Source organism: Camarhynchus parvulus, chromosome 3, assembly GCF_901933205.1.
Source record: "Camarhynchus parvulus chromosome 3, STF_HiC, whole genome shotgun sequence".
NCBI classification, from domain to species: Eukaryota; Metazoa; Chordata; class Aves; order Passeriformes; family Thraupidae; genus Camarhynchus; species Camarhynchus parvulus.
Window position 1 is genome coordinate 99,757,362 of NC_044573.1, and position 21,504 is coordinate 99,778,865.

Genomic DNA, 21,504 nt, shown 5'->3' on the forward strand with positions numbered 1-21,504 from the left:
GGAGTAACCTACTCCAGATGATACTCACCTACATAACATTTAATTCCAGATGTTAGGGCAATGAAATCTTTAAATGTGCATTGAAAATACAACTGGACAAGACTAAAATGTTCTAAGATGCCTATTCCCCTAATTCTCCAAAACCACACTAAAAAATGACAGCTAACAAGATGCTCATTAAGTATTATTATCACTGCAATTTACAGCGCTTTCTTACGAGGAAAATGTTTACAAGTTTATGTAACTTCTATCTATAAATCTATAAATAAGTATTCTTACGATGTATGTGAAAAACAAGGCAGTAAGGTAATGATTTAAGTAGAATTAAAAAAAATAATGATCTTCATTGCTTACTTTTATTAATGTCTGAGCACACACCCTATACCACAATCAAATAAATATTTTAATTTTTTTACAGGCAAAAAATTTACACAATAAACAAAGGATTACCTGCATCATCTGGTGTCCACGGATTACGTGTTGGCTTTTCAGAGGTTGGTCCCGAGGTAGTGATCATTCTCACACTAGGACTAGATGATCTACTGCTGTTTCTACTCTCCTGAAATGACAAAATAAAACAAAATGACAAATTAACAGAAGATTTCTTGAGAAGTTCATTAAAAAGAAAAAAAATTGAAGAAATCTGAACCTATAATCCTCCTCAAAAATACTTTCCCTCCCCAAGCTTTTACCCTGAATGGTCTGCTGATGGTTTGGTCAACTTTACATGCATTGCAGGGATAATTTCATCTCCATTTCTTCTTTACTGTGTAAAAGAAATTGATACAATTTTGCTATTCAGCATAACAAAAAGCAATGCTGAACAGGGTGTTCAAGATCTTTATAGAAAATCATGACAATATGTCTAGTGATTTTTGCACGATTGTTCAGTAAAATCTAGCAGCTCTGTAACATAAAGAGGAAATAAAGTTTGTTTCCAACATTTAATTAATGAATGGAACTACATTCAATAAAAGGAATACAGCTTAGTAGCTGCACTAGATTACCATGTATTAATCTACAGTTTTCTTCTGCTTCTTTTGTTAAGTCAGAGGTTATGTGATTAAGCTTCAGAAAACACAAAAAAAGAGCCCAATCAAAAAGGATCAGTCAATTGAAGCATATCAATCAGAAAATGAGTACATGCTCCCTCATGAAGCAGTTTAAGAACTAAAATTCTGAAGGTTGTTTTTTCATGTACGGTTTGACTCCTCCAATCTTTTTGTTTACCAAAGCACAAAAACATAATACAGATTTCATTATTCTCCTAAGCTGCTTTTTCAGGAATGTTATTTAAAATATATATGTTTCTATTTCACATACCCCCTCAGTGACATTAAATTAACACAGTGAAGGATTTAAGACTATAAGCCCCAGCAAGTTTCTCAGAAAAAAATGAAGTAAAAGGAAAGATGCTATTAAAATACAACTATTTTCAGGATGGTGTATTTATCATGAAATTATTCATTAAATGACTCAATTTTTCAAAATAAGCACTCAAATATACATTAACTAGAAACTATATTTCTTTATGGCTTTATTTCCAAATATCCTACTTTAATTTAAGCTTTAAAATTCACGATTCTGGCCCAGTAATGATCCAAAGAATAACAAGATTACAGATACTGAAACATCCATTATTTAAAATGCATAGTCTTTCTTCTGTGATGTTTATTAAGCATTTTGTGTTTTATGTTAGTATCTAGAAACAAGACAATAAACTGTAGAAATAATCTGATGGATATTATCAAGATGATGGTATCAGACATTTTGAAAAATCTTTTGTGTTGGAGTGTTTGTTGACATTAAGTAATATTTAAGTTGCTGAGCTTACTGTTAGTGTCCTCAAACATGAATGATAAACACACCCTGCTGAGGTAAAAGATCAGAAAATAGAGAAAACACTTGTAACAGCACAAAAGTCCTTTAAGCAAAAAGAGATTAGTTGAGTATCTATAGTGGATAGTGAAGGGCACCTGAGAAATAAATACTCTAGTTACAGTAACTTCTCAGTGCTTTACCAGATTGTTTTGGTCCACCAACTAAAACCACATTTCTTTGATATCTTTATTTACATGAAATTCAGTAGATGTAGAAATGAAGGAATCACATCTGAAGCATATCTAAGAAGCACTACAAAGCCGAAGAGAAGCTTCCCAAACTGAACACTGGTTAGATTACAGTGTTTGAGTGTTTGTTGAGTGAGATGCTTTAGGCCACCTACATGGCAGCCCCTCTGACAGGTAAAGTCCATTGTCTGGACTTTAGCAATCAATTTCAGCTACCCCTTCATCCTTGCTTCCTCCAGACTTGCTAGCAGGTTACTCTCAAATCATCTTTGCCAGGTGGTCAAACCCTCATGGCAGTCTTAGCTGCCATTTCTCAAAGACTTACAGTCTTGAAAAGCAGGCATACTCTGAGTAATAATCTTCCCTGAAGCTTAATTTAAACAGGCAACATGATTTGAAGAAATCATCATTACTAGTCCTGTTTCTTCATCTCAACTGTGAATTTTATCTTGCTGTGAAAGGGGTGAAAAAAACCCGAATGTGCATCTGTGACAAATTTCACAATCTCATGGACAGAATGATTCATCTGTGTAATATCAGATCCCCAAATTATCCCACTTAGTTTGCATGCATGTGGGCATGTAAATTCTGACCTTGCTTCTTAACTCCTCACATCAGCACATGGCTTTCTTTAATATAGTAATTTTTTCACTTCAAAGTAAACTGTAAAAGTTATGAAGGCCCTGCAACAGTTACAACACCCCCTCTCCCCCAAAAACCAGCAATCCCAAAACAAAACAAAACAATGTTTAAAAGAGGAAGCAGGTAGTTTTGGTGTTTATGGTAGTACTGTGAAAGATGAGTACAAAACATTCAAACCAATAAAAGACACACAGGCAAGGAGATGGATACCACACTGAGCATCAGATCACAACCTGCAGATCTTGCGTCATTATGCCAGATATGTTTCTCAGTATCCATATAAAACGTGAAATTTTGTAAACACTGCATGCAGTTTTAATGGCAATTTGCTGTATTCCTTCAAATCCCCAAAAATATTAGTCGTTGCAGTTAAGAGACTGCATATGTTTCTATGTTGGAAAGGTGTTTAGGCAAGAGCAACAGCACCAGACAGATGACACACTAAAATGTTTCGAAGTGCATGTACAGAGAAATAGGCAGAAGAAACAATTCCGTTCCAAAAAAAAAAAGAGAAATTAACAGAGAATCACAGTATATAGATAGAAACAAATGAAAATGTAGCATTTGATTTTAGAAGAGACAGTTGCATCAGTGATGCTTACGTCACTTGGAGTAAGGACCAGTCTAAGGTCACCAAGTGCTAGAATCTGTGAAAATTCAGACCTGAACACGTGTTCTCAACACCAAATCACTCTAACAGGTGATCCAAAGACGGAAAACCCTTGACCTAGCAAATTTCCTATCTAAACTGTTGATGCTGAGTAGTAAAACCCTCTGCAAAGCACTATTACTGTCTGCTGTTGAGAAAACCAGTAAGAGCAATACTGCTAAGCACCTTAAGTGTCTCAACAACATAAACGTAGTAATTGTCAGCCATTCAAGCCATACAAAGAGCACACAGACATAAAATAGACATACAATCATAAAACATACAAGGTGGTCAAATGAAAACAGACAAACAGGTACACAGGACCAAGAGTCTTAGACTACCCCTTTCAGGTAAGCACCCATATATAAAAATATTAATTATTACTATATATACATATATTTGATTATTTATATACAAGCCGGGTGTTTTCCTTCACCTTAAGAAAAATTCCATTCTGAATTGGAAAAAGCTTTCTAATTAAAAACCCGTAGTAGCAACAGAACCATTTTCTATAGACACAGCAGCAATTTTCAGGAAAAATACATTCCGTAAAAAAATTTCTGATCAGTTTTACTGTGTCAAATAGTTAAAAGCCAGAGAAGAGGCACTGTGGCAATCCTTCAATTTTGAGTGGGATAGGGCCTCTTATGGCCTGGGTGAGGGAGCAGAGGGGCCATGACTGCTTGGTGAAGAAGGCTGTGCCTCAGAGTGGGTGTAAGGGAGAATGGAATGCAGGGAAGAAGGATGTTTGCAATGAAGGGAGGGAGGGGATTTTCACATTAGAAAGGATACCCTAGATATGGTATGGTGCATATGGGGAGATTGGATAAACGCACCACAGCTATATCACTCAGATGTTTTTTCTGCTTTGGCTCATAGATTGCTTATATGGATAGCAGCTCAAAATTTCTAATAAGAAATCAAGGCACTGAGGTCCAGATGTATAGGAACCCATAAAGATTAATCTTAAGTCTTTAGCCATAATTACATTGTGCTCTGTTTCTTCTTTGTTTTCCAATTTTTTTTAATATACAAGCATGTGTACATCAAAAGTTAGCATTAGTTTCAGCAGACTCCTCTATCTCTCTTCACATCAAAAAGGGGATAAAATTCATTATTTGTTTATATAGACAGTGCAAAAATATCTTTGAAACTGCATTTTTCATGCGTGTTAAAATATTGTGTTTTCCAGATTTTACCATGTTTCCAGAAAAACTGCAAGATAGCAACAGACAATTGTAATTCTTCCACTTATATTTTCAGTATGTACACTATCAGAAGCAAGAAAATAAAATATGACTCTGGTACTTCTATAGACCCATAGGAAATATTGGTGAGGTAAACAAAGAATGAAATTTCTGTATCATTCTGTTCACAATGACAATTTAGCTAGAACACCCATACAAGCAGTAGAACAGCTTTCAAATAAAGACTATTATAATAGTTATTAAGATATGAAGCAAATGATGAAAATTTGAAATATCAACCATTCATTAAAATGAAAAGAATGAAAACTTTTAAATAAAAAAGCTATAATTAAATATATTCATACATCAATCAGCACAATTTGATATAACTGATGTATTGTCACTTAATTTTTCCCCTCAAGTCTTGCATAATTTTAATTCTACAATTAAATGAATAGGCTAAATTAGTTCCTAAATTTTGCAGAATAATTTCTTTCTAACAAACTTGTCTTCTCTGAAGATATTAAAATATATTATGTAGACTTGTTATTTTCTGGTAGATGTACACAGTAAATTTACTAATACCTACAGGCTTGATGAGGTTTCTGTGGCTATCATACTCCATGGAATAAAAGAAAAATCAAAGGTTATCTTCCTGATAATTGCACCCCTCCAAGAATTACCACCCATTTTATATTATTGCAGTAGGCTGTTTAATAAGGAAACCTGATTAATCTGATCAATATGCTAAGCACCAGTATCCCACACTCAAATAATAGTAGGGATCTCAAAATTGCCAATTCACACTAAGGATCAAATAGCCTCTGTGAATTGTTGAAGCAATTAAAACAACAAAATAACCACATCTGAATGAAGCATTAGCTATACTTTTTTCATTTAAAACTGAAAAGAAACTAGGAGCATGTTTTGTAGCATATCACTGTCTCTGTTTCCATGGCATTTACAATACTAGTCAAATAGCAATTTATTATAAAATATCTTTTTGAAATAGTATTTTTTTAAACAAAACTTTTTGACAACACTCTGCTGTAAATCTTTCACAAGAAATAGAGAGATATCTCTGTAATTTATTATTCAGAATTCAGAGATTGATAATAAATAACATTTATTATGCTGATGTACATGCTTTTTATTTTAATGCAGAAAGTGAGTCTATATATAACTATTTTACACAATAAGTAGTAATTACAATTGTTTCCTATATACAGAAAGATGAAAAGGCTTTCCTGTGTAACATGTGCCCTCAGCCAAATTAAGCAGTACACAAAAAAACATGTGTACATAGAAGTGATAAATACTGCATAACCCATACAGAAAACGCTTCTCATCTAGAGCTCATTCATAGTTACCCTCATGGAATCTCATTTCAATGCAATACAAACAACACTACAGTCTGCCAAGCTTCCACATAATTTCTATGAAAGCATCAAAGGTGAAGATTTCCAGATCAGTTCCCCAGTACAGATTTGGTGCTGACTTTACTGAAAGGCAAAGAAGAGATGAGAAGGACATTACCTGACTGGACTCTGTTCCAGCAACACTAAGATCTTGAATGGATCTGCGCCTCTGCTGTCCGTTTCCTGCTGGGAAAAAAACAAAACAAAAACAAACCAGTGAAATATATTCAGAACAAAATAAGAAGGGTGCGACTGTTGCAGAGGAGCTTGGAATTTGTACAAATCCACAGAGACAAAGTGAGAGAGGGGGAGAGACAGCTGCAGAATTTTAACTCAAAACATGCTGGCCTGTCAACAAAAAGTATACCCTAATACAATAACCACTCCTACCACATGAATAGCTGCTGCACTCTACTCCACCATCTTCTGTCACATGTATTTGGTCAGGCTTAGTACTTGGGGCAGGAGCTGATGACGACATCTATTTCAAGTGCGTTACGTTATGGGGATTTCTAAAAGCTAAACCACAAAGATAACAGGCTGCCAGCTTTAACCTGTTGCTCTTTGGCTTGCTCAAGGAACACAGCAAGGACTCCTGCCTGCATGACGCTCCCCTCAAGAAAAGTAAGAAGCGAAAGCGCTTCCTTCTGCTCTCCTGTCTCCTTCGGGGGAACGAAACTATGTCCTGTTCTCATGCTCTGAGAAGTGTGAAAAGGGGACTGTTCAGCTAAATCACATCTCACCATCAACCTACGAAGCACAATGCTGTAATCTTTTCCTCTTCTCCTTCCACCTGTTCGCAATTATCCACCAGTGACAGCTACATAAAACAGTGTAAATTTTAGCACTGACAAGCAATCAAAGGCATTTTCAGGAAACAAAATCTCCTTAAAAATAAAAGGAGATTATGCAACAGAATCTCCCTGACTACTTTGATTTTTATTACAGCGATTGTTTATACTATCTCTTGAGAGCAGGTCAGCTGTCCAAAAGGAAACACCAAAATGTCCCGAGTAACAGCTGACAATGCTCAAAATTCTTGCTCTTAGCTCTGCATTACGTAACTCTGCTACTGGAGGGGAGCATCTGAAACATGTACTGCAGCCATGGCAGCCCCTCGCCCAGCAGCCCCACACTCAGCCACCAACACAGCTCACTCAAAGCCCTGCAAAAGGCATCACATTGCTGACCTTTTACATACTTCTCATTCAGCATAATTCCCACGACTCCAAGCCTATCCTGACACGTGTTTTTAATTGCAACAGTTAGTACAAAAATGTAAGACTATTTAATATTAACTGATATATTTAGTGAGTTTTTAAGTTTTTAAATGTATGTATTATTACACATAGGAGCACACTACCACAAAACAGCAATACAAAATGCTTAGTGTCACTTTATCAATTTGTCATGATGTTTTAAAATTTATAGAAGGTACTTTAAGAAACAAGCATATAAGAAAGTCAAGCACGATTCTAAAACAGGAATACACTTTTTGATCTGACTACAAATGGATTTGAATTGCAACTGTTCTCTGGTCTTGGTATTTTGCTTCTGAAATTCAGGGAAAGTATATACTTACCTAAGCAACAACGGCTAAGTTTGTTTAATACTTTCATATGGGGATCTTGTGAATTACAAATCTATGTCAAAATGTATGAACTTGTTCATTTGCAGTGAACTTTTTCTCTATGCAACTGTTTAACAAACAAGATTATACATTTAATAGAATTCTGTGCTGTGGATACTTCATCTGGCTGCCACAGCTCATCTCAATATGCAACATATGTGCAATCCACCCACGACTGATACAAAATTATGTGCACATTTCATTCAACAACATTGTTATAAAATTAGCTCAGCTGAAATAGGCTTGCAAAAATATCTGAAATTCTCATTTCAGATTAGCAACATTTGTGAATTTAAAGAACCCAGTGCATGTGTTGCTGAAATATTAGAACATGGTTGCCAAAATGTTAAAATAATCAGGGTGGGGTGCAAGAAAGAAAAGAAAATGCCTTGCGGGAAGTGAAGGGGTGGGGGGGAAAGAGGGGCCAAAACTACTGTGGTAAAAAATGAACACCTTTAAATGAAATATCTTCAAGTTAGTAGCATGAGGGAAGAGCAAGCTCAACTAGGCAATGCCATTTTAATTAGTATAATACTGCAGACATCTGGCAAATAGCTTCAACAAGGCAGAAACAGACTACGAATCAACAAATACTTATTGCTCCAGATTCAAGACAAATTTCAATTGAAAAATATGCTGTACAACACAACAAAAAATATTTATTTGAAAAGCTCATAGGTACTTCTTTATGCTTCCCTCTCACAGTTTTGATCTTGTTCTTACCTCTCTGTCCATTTTAAAATACTTTTTCCTCATTATAAAACTAAGAGATTTGTACATGGAGAGAAGTTAATCCACAGTAACTTGATGCACAGTGTCAGGCTTTTGGTGGTTTACAGGTTTTAAGATTAAAAAGCAAATGTCACAAATATACTTCATGGCCTCAGAACAACTCATTTCACATAGTGTTGTTTATTTTCTAAAATTAAATTCTAAAGGAACAGGAAACTTCCATCACGTCCTGCCCCACATACTCTGGGCAAAAATAAATTGTACAACTTATTAGGCTTTTGATCACTGCCCCCACCCAGCCGCCAAATATCCAGACCAGCTATGACCTCTTCTCCCTGCCCTTTAGCAGATACTTGCATCTCCTTTTACACTTTCTTATTTACTCACAGTCCTCTCTCTTCCTTACACACCTACAGGGCTCAAGCCTCTCTCACAGTGCAGGATGATTAGTGGCTGCAACACTGCTATAAGACATTCTGAAGAAGTTAAAACATTGATCTGAATTCCAGAAGAATTAAGTGATCTGGGAAGACAAGGGTGGGATTTCTGGCATCCATTGATTTTAAAAGTAGATAGAAAAAGTACAGACCTACAGCATCCATAATTCCTATCCACCTTCTAAAGACCCTCTACAAAATGTGTCTATCTTGAGCAATCATTTATGCAGCGTCAATGCTATAAAAATTGTAACACTGTGGCACAGTTTCAGATGACAAAATTACAAAGCCAAATGCACACATGCTAAATGCACGAGATGTCTAACATTGCCAGTGAAGAGAAGGCTGTACTTGTAGGTATATTTGCTAGATGCTGCTTGAATGGTTTCTACCAAAAAAGTACACAAACTAGAATTCAGATTTTTTTTGTTTCTTTAAACATAAGGATACTTAAACTTTTTGCACTTATTAGGGTTTTTATTTTTTATATATAAATATGTATATAAAAATAAAGTTGGTGCTTATAACCTGTACTATACATACTGTAAATGAAAAAAAAAAGAACTGATACATCACTAGGTTGGTTACAGGATACCACCACTGCAAACTCATTTGCTAAGCTGTTACACAAAGGAGGAATTCTTTGACCCATCTTTCAGTTTTTAAGTTTTGTAAGCTAGTAACACAAAAAACCATCTTAAATGAATAAATAGCTCTCTTCACTCTTACAGTACTTACTTAGAAAGAAGAGCAAATATATTCTAAAAACTTCCCCTTCTGACAATATTTTACCTTTAATTGATAAAGTATGTATTTTACGACCTTGGAAGCATAATCAGTTCATGGACGAAATGCAGTTGAGGCAACGCATTACGAAAACCCCCAATGATAGCAGATGTAGCACTCATACTTCCAAAATAGCCCTGCCCAAAGCAGCTGACTCACGGTAACATGCCTGCCTGGTGCTTCCCCTCTCTGGGCAGCAGCTGCTCTGCCATGTGCTCAGCACAACTCCAGGCAGCAGCACAGACCGGCGCTTGTGCGGCTCCAAGGACAGGGACGAGCTGCTTGCCCCACCGAGGGACGTGCCCAGGGAAGTCTGCAGGAGCTGGGTCTGTGGCAGAAGTAGCATGGAACATAACTGGGTGGGATTGAGATGGTGGTGACAGTTTAGGGGTCTTGGAAGCTTAGGGGGCTAGAAAGTGAGAAGTGTGTTCAGGGGCCAGAACTGAGAGCTTTGTGCTGAAAGAGTAAAGAAAGGAAAGAAGTGAGAAGTATACAGATGAATATAATTAGTTTACTGGGCAGATGATCATGTTCTGTCATGTAACGATTAATCTAATTTTTTTCTGGCTTTGGGATTATTACTGGAAAGCTGTTCTGACAACCGGAAAATTTTCAATGTAAAGCCCAGATTTATTTGCAGACAATTTACATATTTTTTCTGTAGTGCCAATACTGTCTTTTAGCTTAAGTAGTCATCTCTTCCTAGTTTTTAGCAGCAGATTAATCTATAGAAAATAATTATTCATTCTCAGCTTTCACTTTGTGAGCTAAAAAAGCCATGCTTTCAGATTTGTTTTTATACTCTCTATACCCCTCATATCCCAGTAACTCTTCTTCATATTTTTTGAGTGCATGTATATTTCATTTATATGGCTGACCAGAAGAGTATGTTCAATTCCCGATTCAAACTCAACAAGGGCCAGTAATAGTGTCAGTGCTTCTTTATTTTTCCTGGAAATGCACCTTAAGATTTCACAGTTTTTCACAACTACATTAAATTCGTGGCTCATACTACCTGGAATTAATCTGCATGCATGTGCTATGATCTCATGTCATCTTATTAATAGAAATTGTTGTTAGTGCATGACCCTGGATTTTACCCTATTTCTATTTAGTCACAGCAAAATTCTCCCTATGTGATATTCTAATCCTCCTTTTAATGAATAGTTGCTTCTGATAAAGCATTAACTCAAACTTATTTCACTTAAATACTTTAGGAATAAATTTTGAGAAAACTCCTTTAATATACTTGCTCCAACCCTATACCTTTTTTATTTCTACAGGTTTCTATTTCTTTCATATGTATGCCAAATTCTTGAAATTCCCATGCTGTCAAGTTCAATTAAAATAGATCAGGTGAAGAAGCTTTAATGACTGCCTCTGCCTAACTAAGAAACCAATAGACTGGTACAATACAATCTGTTTCGTAAAAACAACATTGTATTTTATTTCACTGACTTCTTCATTATTGCCTAAAAGTTTCAAAGTTTCTTGGAAGGCTCAATGTTTTTATGGACAGACAGTGTATGGAGACAAGAGGCACTCATTAGCTTCTAGAGCATATTTACCAGGCTCTCATCACGAGTTAACACTGAAACTGGACAGAAGTCTTCACTTTTGCTTTCCTTGCTTTCTCAGGATTTCATTTATGTCAGTGGAGGCCAGGACTGCTTGAGAGTTACAGTGGAAAGCTATTCTAGTAAACTTTTTTGCCAATTTGTTAGCCTCAGTGCCAAAGAGGTTTGCTTTTTTATGGGCGCTATTGCTCTTTGCAATCTACTTTCTCATATTCTGTATTTTTACTGTAACCTTCAATAAAGTTATTTGAAAGAAACGTTTGTACAAAATTATCTTTTGCATTCAACTTTTTAATACCTAACAATATCAAGATTTAGAAAGAAACTTCCTCAGATGACAGAAATGTAGAATAGGAGGGCCATGGTTTTTAGTGGATTCCTAGATACTTTCACTCACATTTCCTCATTTTCTGCTCCTGACATATCACTCTGAAGTGAGTTGCATACTGTTAATGGTATGCCTATCACAGTTTGGAATTGATTATACTTATTTTTAGGCTTTGAGAAGTATGAAATGAAAGAAAGAAAAATGTCATTCTACTAACTAAAAAAAGACTTGGAATACATGAGAATTATTCATTAAATTCCCAAATGATATTCCCATCCATAGTGCCTGATTATATTAATTTTTTCCTATCAAAAGCCTCTCCTAGTAATTTTAGTTGGCATTAACTTGAACACAACAGCAATACCTCATGCACACACATTTTAGCCCTAGAAAAGTGTTCTCAAATATACGAATTACACAGACTAAGTGTTAATGTTTTAATCACAAATATCACATGGATTTAAAGTTCTGTACATCATTTATCTTAGGGTTTTTTCCACTATGATCTGATTAAAAATGGAAGCCTAAACACAACAAAGATCAGGGCAAAACAATTACCTAGACAGGAATTTTTCAACTTAGTTCCATTTTCACCAAATGAGGTACTGTGATACAAGACTGCATATATAGTTTTCCTCTATAAGAAGACTCTGAACATCAAGATCTTATGGAAAAAAGTCCTTTATCAGTAGAAGTAAATTTGATTAGAAGATTGAACAATTTACTGATAAAAGTAAGTTTGCAATAAAATATCATGCTCCTCTTTACTGAAGCATTATGAAAAATGTAGTGGGATAATTTCTGGGCCTGTCCTAAAGCAACTGGAGCAAGAAGTATTTCAGCAGTCTGATCACTATTCCGGCATCTTAACCAACTGACCCGTTCACCTGGTCTGCGATACCTGGTATGATGATCTCAGGGACATCCAGAATGTTGCCAAATGAAGCAGTTTTACGATGGCCTCGTTTAGGCTTGGAATAGGCTGAAAAAATACACATATACAATACACATGCAAAACACTAAAATGGCAAGAGCAAAATTATTAAATTCCTAATACTGCATTTTTCATATATTTGGTTAAACTAGAGTTCATGCAAAAATGTGTCATGCAGAATAAACTGCATTGCCTTCCACTCATGCTTACACATAGTAAAGCAACTGTTAAAAAGCAAAAAATGCAGAACTAGCCATCATTACAACACAGTGTAATTAGTTATAGTTAGCAACACAAAAGTCAAACACAGAAAGCGGCATGGCAACACAGAAGGGAAAACCAAATGTAATTATCCAAACAGAAAACAAATTAAATTATTTCAATTCACCTACACATTCAGAAAAAAAACCAACTTGATTGCCTGAACTTAACTAACATTTTCTCTTTAGTGTTAGGCACAAACTATTTTATTAAAAAGCCTAATAGCTAGGTACTTCTGCTTCTTTAAATCACCTCCTTTCAAAGCAAATCTCAGCTATCTCTGAAAAAATATTTACTTTTACTACATTTGACAATCATTCCTGCCAGTTACTTTTTTGTCCTACCAGTGAAGATTTTTTGTTTTGAAAATTGGACATAACTACCAGCATTTTAATAATGTTCAAGAAACATTATACACCTTGAAATAAAATCTAATCATACTTTTTTTTTATTTTACTGCTACTGTAGTTGAAGAGAAATAGTTCCTATTTAGAGAAAAATCTGAATGCATCTTCCAAAAGTAGAACATTGTAGCATACCCATCTCAGTAAGTAATGGTGATGCGCATGATTTACTCTTACAATTAATCCAGAGGACGATGGAACAAGATTAAATAATTTTCAACTTGATTTAACAACAGCCCAATCCTCACCCAGCCATGCCATTTTTTTCAGGTTCACAGCATATTATTTCTGTCACACGGATAACAAGATTAAAAAAAGAAACCAATACAGTGCTGTTTCACCTCTTTTTGAAAAAGTTATGGTCAGATGTGCTTGACCTCATTTCTCACAGTCTACTACTGCATGAAGTGATTTCCCAAAAAATATCCAAAGAACCCCAAACAAAAAATAGTATGTTCAATATGTACTTTTATTTCAAGAAAAAGAAACCCTACAGTCACAACAAAAATCCACCAAAAAGCCCTTAGATTATTCTGAATAGTAATTATTATTTCAGAGCAATGTACTTAAAGAAGACAAACTAGGAAAATTAAAAACTCTTACAAAGGAGGGCCAGGCTATCTCTGATAATGCCAAAAAGTTACATTAAGAATGTCAGTGACCAAAGTGAGTCCTGACATGTTTTAAAATAAAACCAACACAGTTTTCACCAGGTAAGTACACGGCTGCCTTCTGTGTTAAGAAACCTTTATAGAGATTCAGGGTGAGATGTGCTACACAGTCATCCAGTCAAAGACTGACAATACAATAGACGGATTTTGGAATAAGGCTTTAAAATAAAAACATTAAAGTAAAAAAAAATTAGGGCACGATAAATATTATTTCAATACCTCAGTATTTAATAAAACAAGATCCTGGAGTAATCATAACACAATGAAGAACAAAAATGAAATAGCCATGGTGCACGAGAAAGCCAGAATTTGGATGTGTAATTTCTTATTAATCGCAGCTACTCAACTACCTTAATTTTAATATTGGTATAAAAATACTCAAACAACTAAATAACCCTGAACTAACCAAAGTAATTTTGCTTAATTATTTAAATCTGTGCTTATATACCATAACACAAAAAACCTTCACATATGGAACTTAAAACCTGAAATTTACATATATTAACAAACAGTATCTTTGATGAAAAAAAGAGACAAGGAAGTGTTTGCCAACTGTACACATTTTTATTAATTCACTCTTCTGGGATGAATCAAGACTGCTTTCACCATAAAATTATGTATTTATACTTACAGATAAATTCTAATTCTCTCAAAGATTTAAGGTTTCGAGATGACAGTTTATATCTGAAGAAAACCTGGCAAAACACCTGTAGCTTTTTTTTTTAACAAAATGCAATGCTTTCTTAACCTGGTGAATAAAATCTAATTACATTTCTCATTTTGAAATCTGTCACAGTGGATTTTTAAACTTATTTGGGAACATGAACTTTAAACCTACCTTTCAATTTCAAAAGTATTATAGAGACAACCCTGAAGAAAATGTTATTATATAAATAATTACACTAGCAGAGATGTAATAACACTATTTCAGATAAAAAGGAGAAATTGTGCATTTGGAATAGGACTGATATTTAGAAGTCTCATAACTCTTTTTTTAAAAAGGTAAAAATCTAATTCAACAAAACCTCTAAAACCTTTAAAATACTCAATTAAAATAGTCTTGCTGAGTGTATAACCATAAATAAAGTCATCCCCCCGCCCACAATTAATAAAGGACAATCAAGACTACAGGAAAACTTTAATTATTTTCATATAGCTACTGTTGTCAACTTTCTGTAAGACTATGCATGTTTTACATATTCCTTCCTCATTTATTTCTTTCCAGTTCTTTAGTCTACTCCCCAAACCTGATTAAATTTTACCTGTGATGGAAGCTATTCTTGCTTCTATTTCAGACATGTCAGCGCTCATCCTTTTGGCTTCTCCGGAAACAAGGGCGGACGGTGGTCGTGCGCGAACATCTGACAAGCTCTCAACACTGCTCCCACGAGATGGGGGCAAACTCAAACGGCCAGGGTCACCCTGTTTAACAGTCACACCTTGTGAAAACAAAATTCTGCACAAGCCCCTCCATAGTATGCACCAGTATGTTTCCACAGTATGTATTTTCAAAGGGACAAGATTTAAAATTCGTAACACAATAAATGGCAATAATTGGTATGAACAAATGAAAAAACTGCAGCTTTGAAAACAATCTAACTTCACAGAGATAAAAAAAAACAGCAGAATTAGGACAATATTGTCATGAGAGAATCTTTGAATTTTGGCATTCTATTTGAATTCTACTTCAAAATTCACCTAAAATGTTTAATCCCTTCATGTCATACGAGTATTTTGGTTATAAATTAAGGCAGCAATATTCAAACATACTTTTTAAATCTAACAAATCCCTTTAAATACATTGGAGATGTATTTAAAAGGATTTATTAGATTACAATTAGAGCTTTCCAGTTTACCTTTTTCTGTCCCTTTTCTTCTATATTCTTCTCCTATAACTAACTGGATCCAATTTTGTACTATTTTGAAGGACACATGTTTCAGAGCAGACACAACACTTACATCTACCCGTGTCCATTTTGTTATTATGGTTCAAAATTGCACCTGTTGGCTTACCGGCTGCTTGGCTGTATTTTTGATTTGCTGTGCCAATTTTGATTCTAAACGTTTAATAGTGTCATTGGTAGAAGCTCCTTGGAAGTCACTTGGCTCCATGTTAGCATCGCTCTTGTTACTTGTGTTTGTAGAAGTGATGTCCATGAATGAACCTAGAAACCAGAAACAAGGAAAAGCATTGGAGAACGTCCACTAAAAATACTGAAGTGTGTCTCTTCACTTTTAAAAACATTTAATGGAAGACAAGTAGCAAGACTGCTACAGATAATTTAGTATAAGAAGGAAGAGGAGTGAAAAAAGAATATGTATCTAAGTATGGTGATTACATTCTGAAGTCAATCTTTACCACTCTTTGAAATTTTTAGGGTAGCTGTTAAATTAACAACACAACAGCAACCTCATTCACTATTAATGACAAAGACCATCATTAATCACAGAGCAGGACAAATACCTGAAAAATATCAGCAAATATCATGGTTTGAAGTGATAAATTCACTTAAAATCATGTGCTGAGAGGTGGAGAAAAACTAGTAAAGTTAGTGAAATGCTAAAGCTGCAAAGATTTTTTTAATATAAAGATCACTAAGCTGCAAAGTAGTCAGTGAAGCTTTATCCAAAATAGCAGCAATTTCTTTGGTGATAGAAAATAATTCAACCAAGCAGAGGAAGCTGAAGACATGTAAAATGAAAAACTACTTAAGTGGAAAAAAATGTGCTCTAAACAATGAGGAAACTAAATTATTTTTTTATTATTATTATTAAAAGCATTTTTTTGAGGGCAAAACTACCTGAAAGTCTAGCCCACATTTTGTTCCATTTGATTTTTCTTGCACTTATTTTAAATTACTGTATTTACTGCAACTTATCATAAAACAAATGCAATTTTAAATTGTGGAGATTGTAACTTAAATCAGATGCAGCTTTCAAGAATAGTGAAACATTTTAAATTGACAACTCCTAAACATTACATATGCGTAAAAAAGTGTCAATTGCTAGCAACATTCAAGGGGAAAAATGGAGACATTAAACCTGGGCATTTGGAGACAGCTTTTATTATAAGCTTTTTCTTCATTACAAGTACACTTCAACATAACCATTTGACTGAGAACACTAAGTATGAAGTATTAACAAAATAAATAGGGTCGGGTGATGCTTAAGATTTTGGAAGTATTTTCCATTTTGAGTTCAAAATCAATGTAAGAACATGCTTTACAATCTATCTGCATCATTTCATGTTGCCGTTCTTTTTCTCTAACCTATACAAATGTACCTGTGCTAGTGGCAGAGTTGCTTTGGCCTTCATCTGAATACTGGCAAGGATATTGCAGAGGTTCATCAGCTCCTGGAAAGTACTGTGAAAAACCAGTAATTATTTAATTAAAAAGTACAATTGTTTTAAAACTATTTAAATAGTACCTCATAATTTATAAGTGTAAATTATATATTACATTTATAATAATTTATTTAGAAGATAAATGAATGCAATTATTTTTAACAATGTAATACATTAGATACACCTATGACTTTGCTTATTTTCTCAAATCTATTATGAGTTATTATACCCCTTCAAAGAGGAAATATATACACATATATATATATATGTATATAAGACAAATGATTTCCCTTCAATAATTTGGTAATTTTTGTCAAAAACAGAGAGGCAAAAGAAAACACGCAAGCCCACCTCTGGAGTGGGATGAAAAGTGTACTTTTTGTACATCAATTTTCCAGCTTAATAGTTTAAGAAATTATTAAAATACTTAAATAAATTTTTATACCCGCATCAAGTGTGTCATTATTTTAACAATTTCCTCCATGGATGGCCGTTGTGAGGGATCCTTTGACCAACAACGGGTCATCAAACTCTCAATTGGTTTAGGTAAATTTTTGATCAGTGGTGGCCGAGTACCTGCAATTGAAAATAGAAAACACCTTTAAACTTTTTAAATAAACTCTAAAACAACTTAAAGTGTCTGATCTTGCTCCAGTATTTTGCTAAATAAATAAAGGAAAATGCAGAATTAATTGTAATCTGGATGAACTGGCTTGTACTAATTTTCTCTCTTACAAACAAAAAACCAACAAGAAAAGTTCCTTTGCACTACACAGCAGCAGGAGAAAAAAATCAAACTTTTCCCTCAGTACAGGTTTGAATACATTCACAGACTGACCGAATACAGCATATTACAAAGGCTAATGAAATGTTACTTCTTTCTGAAGAATAAAGTTCTAGGCCAAGTTAGAAAGCAAGTAATAACAGTCTTTGGTTCCTAATGCTGCATTCACAAGAAAAAATAAGTCAAAACAAAAAACCCCCCAAACAAACAAAAAACAAAATAAAAAAACAACAAAACAAAACAAACAAACAGAAAACCCCAAAAATACCTAAAGTATTTTTGAAAGCTGATTTTGAAAGCTGCTCCTAACAACATCCTGAGAAATTATCAGGCCCTGGACTACCAATTTCGTATGACTTTTTCATGGTCTATACTAATTTTTAGTAACATTTTACTTCAACTATTTTATAACTATTCAGCTTTTTTTGCTTCAAGTTCCTCCTCTTATTACAATTTCTATGAGAACAATTAATGGACAACCAGTTGTGCTGGATATATGAGACACAGTGATGGTTTGCAAAGAAAGCAGTAAGTATTTAAGAATATATTAAACAGAACAAGTAATACATGAAGTAAGAATGCCACAATAGTTTTAAGTGAGATGAAGTGCACTAACACTAACTAATTTCCTTCTTAAGAAAAAGGAAAAAATAAAGAAGATAAAATTTTAAAGCAAAAGTAGGTAGAAACAGTGAATTTTAAGGTATACTCCCACACCTTACTGAGGCTTCCTAATTTAGTACTAGATTTACTCTTAGTTTTACAGTAAATGCTTTTATGCAAGGCACATATCACTCCTAATCTCAACATCCAGTGCTCTTGAAAAACTGGAGAATCTCATTCTTCATTCAAAAATGGCATTTGCAAACATCTCTCTATATGCATTATTAAGACTATAATGTTAATTGATTGTGTCTCTGTCTGCCCCATTCTCTTCTTTGAATAGGATATGCCTGTGCCCACCTTATGCTTCTATCATTTACTACTGAAGCAATGACACTCAGGCAGAGTCCCAGCCTTCATTGCTTGTTTGCTAATTTTTTCTTCAAAAAAATTGGTGCTTGCCTTGATGTTGTCTCTTTGCATTCAGTGAACTACTTCACTACCATTACTTTATTACTCAAGAAATTGTTTTCCCATAGTGCCTAAAAACACAGCATAAAAAAATTACACCTCTAGCATGAAGATACTACAGCCTACTCTACACTACACTGACCAATGTTACACTACTGATTTAAAGAAAGCAGTCCGTTTGAACACAAACACTGTGTCCTGTTCATAGTCTAAGCTCCTGAAAATCTGTTCTGTATAGCACCTAGCTATGCAGAACAGATTTTCAGGAGCTTAGACTATGAACAGCTAGTAGAGTGCTGCTCCATGAGTGCAGGTACCTAGGCATAAAGGTAAAACCATTTAAACAGCAGAATAAAAAAAACAAACCCCAAAACACCATAGACGAAAAACAAAAATACCATTTTTAATATCTAATGTTCCTGGAGAATGTTTCCTAGGTTCTAAACACAGGGAAAGTTAATTAAAGTTACACATTTCTCGTAGTTGTCCAATTAAAAAAAAAGGTAAAAGAAAGACAATGTAGCTAATAAAACCATCATTCAGCCAGGTAAGAGGTTTTTCTCAGATCACTTTTAAAATGGAGTGACATAATAATGAGGACATTACTCTCCTTTGTTCATACACCAGTTACATGTAGCAAACACTGTAGCAGCCAAGTAACTCAAAAGCCACAGTGACACAAAGTGGCAGTGTCTATTTAGTCTTTGTGACAAAAATGCATATACAATGAAGCACAAAATGGAAACACTAGTAATTTAAAGCTGTACAGTTAAGAGTGTTCAGCAAATTTATAGGTCATATACACAACTTCAAATGCAATAAAGTATTTTCAACTCACCATTATGAACTGCCCACATTATTCGGAAAGCTGGACCACCAATCTCATCAAAAGGTTTCCTACGGGTGATTACCTCCCAGAGAATAATACCCCAACTGAAAACGTCACATTTTTCACTGTAATTGCTACCTGGAAGAAAGCCATCAATATAATTTGACTCTTTTCTATGTAACACATCAAAAAGAAATATAGCTTGAGCAGATCATACAGTCAGGTTGGAAAAGAGCTCCAAGATCACTGAATCCAACTTTTCACTAAACGCCATAATGTCAACTAAACCACGGCACTAAGTGTCATGCTGAGTCACTTCAATGCTTCCAGGGATGCTGACTCCACCACTCCCCTGGGCAGCTTGCTCCAATAAATAAACAGCTTTACATACTTACTTTCACTTCACATTTAGTTTGCTGAGAAAAAACAGTTTTCTAAAGCTGGCTGATTCATGTTAACTTAAATCTGAAATCACTTGACAGTATGACTGTTAAGAATGCCCCTCTCTGGGAATCAATCCTTTTCATTTGGAGTCATCTTGAAATGATAAAATGCATCACTTTTCTTATATAACATAAACTGCAATTTATTAGCTTTTAAAAATCTCGCATTCAGGGTTTAATTGATTATGTTTGCTTCCTCTAAATATTCTTCCATTCACTTCTTCCAACCTTAGTTACAATATGCCAGCCAATAACATCTGTCATATCCATTACTCTTAAATAATTACAGGTCTTCAGAAGAACAACTAAGTTACCACATGAACGAAACAGAAGAGTCCTCAATTCCTCACCATCTTATTTCCTCCTTGTTTATTATTCTTATTCTTTTTGTAATGTCATTACTTAATTAAAATTCTTTGACCATAAATTCAATATTTCTAAGACTCCTGAGGTGCTGAAGACAGGTTGGAGATATAGAATAATAAATAATAAATAAAAATGTTCAGAGGCTACAAAGAAAGAATGTATGCTTTGCAACCATAACTCATGCAAATGCTAATAAGAAATGTGAATGGCTAATGACATGCGAATATATGTGTAAATATGAATTATAGGAGATTTGCTCACCTATCTTCAAACAAGGATTAAAATTGGCATATAGTGGCCAAAAGATTTTTTTTGTTTATACCTAATCAGAAAGCATTATTCAGACTAATAATTTCAGTAACAGTGGAATTAAAGAAGTCTAGTTCCATGTGAATACCCACCATATAGCAATAGTTGCAATAGGCTCCATCCACTACCTGAGGGCCAACTTCCTCTGCCCCCATACCTCTGACAAACTGCAAGGTAAACAGCCTGTTCTCTGGTCAGTTCTTCCAGTCCAGCCAGTTTGCAAGGCAAACACAAGAAACAGGCTGCAGCATGAACCACAAGCCCTCCTTTAAGTGAAGGCACTAATTTGGACTTTACAAAACTCTCTAAGAGTGTGGATCTCAAAAACTCTTTACACCTGTATCAAAGTAGCTGAATGTGGCCAATGAGTTCAAAAGGTACGAAGAAGAAAAAGTCAGCTTTATCAGTCAGCTTATTTTCAAAGATGCTGGTGGAAAAAAGTCATGTAAACAATAGCAGATCACTAAGGAAAGCAAAACAGTCTCATCTATGCAGTCACAGAACTTCTGTAACACACAGCCTATAAAACTAAAGTAGTACTATTCCCCTATTTGAGCAACTGAATTCTACTTTGTGCCTGAGAAGTCTTGGACTAATTCTGAAAAGTGACAGTCCAAAAGAAGTGAGA

General features: G+C 34.7%; 1 protein-coding gene across 6 annotated transcripts in view; it reads right to left on the reverse strand.

The window, feature by feature from the left end:
* Window positions 1-21,504, reverse strand: part of MAP3K7 (mitogen-activated protein kinase kinase kinase 7) — a 47,786-nt gene that overhangs the window by 8,207 nt on the left and 18,075 nt on the right. For 3 of the 6 annotated variants that reach the window (XM_030944473.1, XM_030944467.1, XM_030944472.1), the window contains exons 7-14: window positions 19,768-19,896; window positions 17,517-17,647; window positions 17,009-17,090; window positions 15,739-15,890; window positions 14,988-15,147; window positions 12,357-12,437; window positions 6,084-6,151; window positions 451-559 (exon numbers count right to left, since the gene is read on the reverse strand). In XM_030944473.1, the coding sequence (XP_030800333.1) occupies window positions 451-559; window positions 6,084-6,151; window positions 12,357-12,437; window positions 14,988-15,147; window positions 15,739-15,890; window positions 17,009-17,090; window positions 17,517-17,647; window positions 19,768-19,896 (912 nt within the window). The remainder of the gene's footprint in view (window positions 1-450; window positions 560-6,083; window positions 6,152-12,356; window positions 12,438-14,987; window positions 15,148-15,738; window positions 15,891-17,008; window positions 17,091-17,516; window positions 17,648-19,767; window positions 19,897-21,504) is intronic. The other 3 variants (XM_030944468.1, XM_030944469.1, XM_030944471.1) reach the window with 3 other exon arrangements.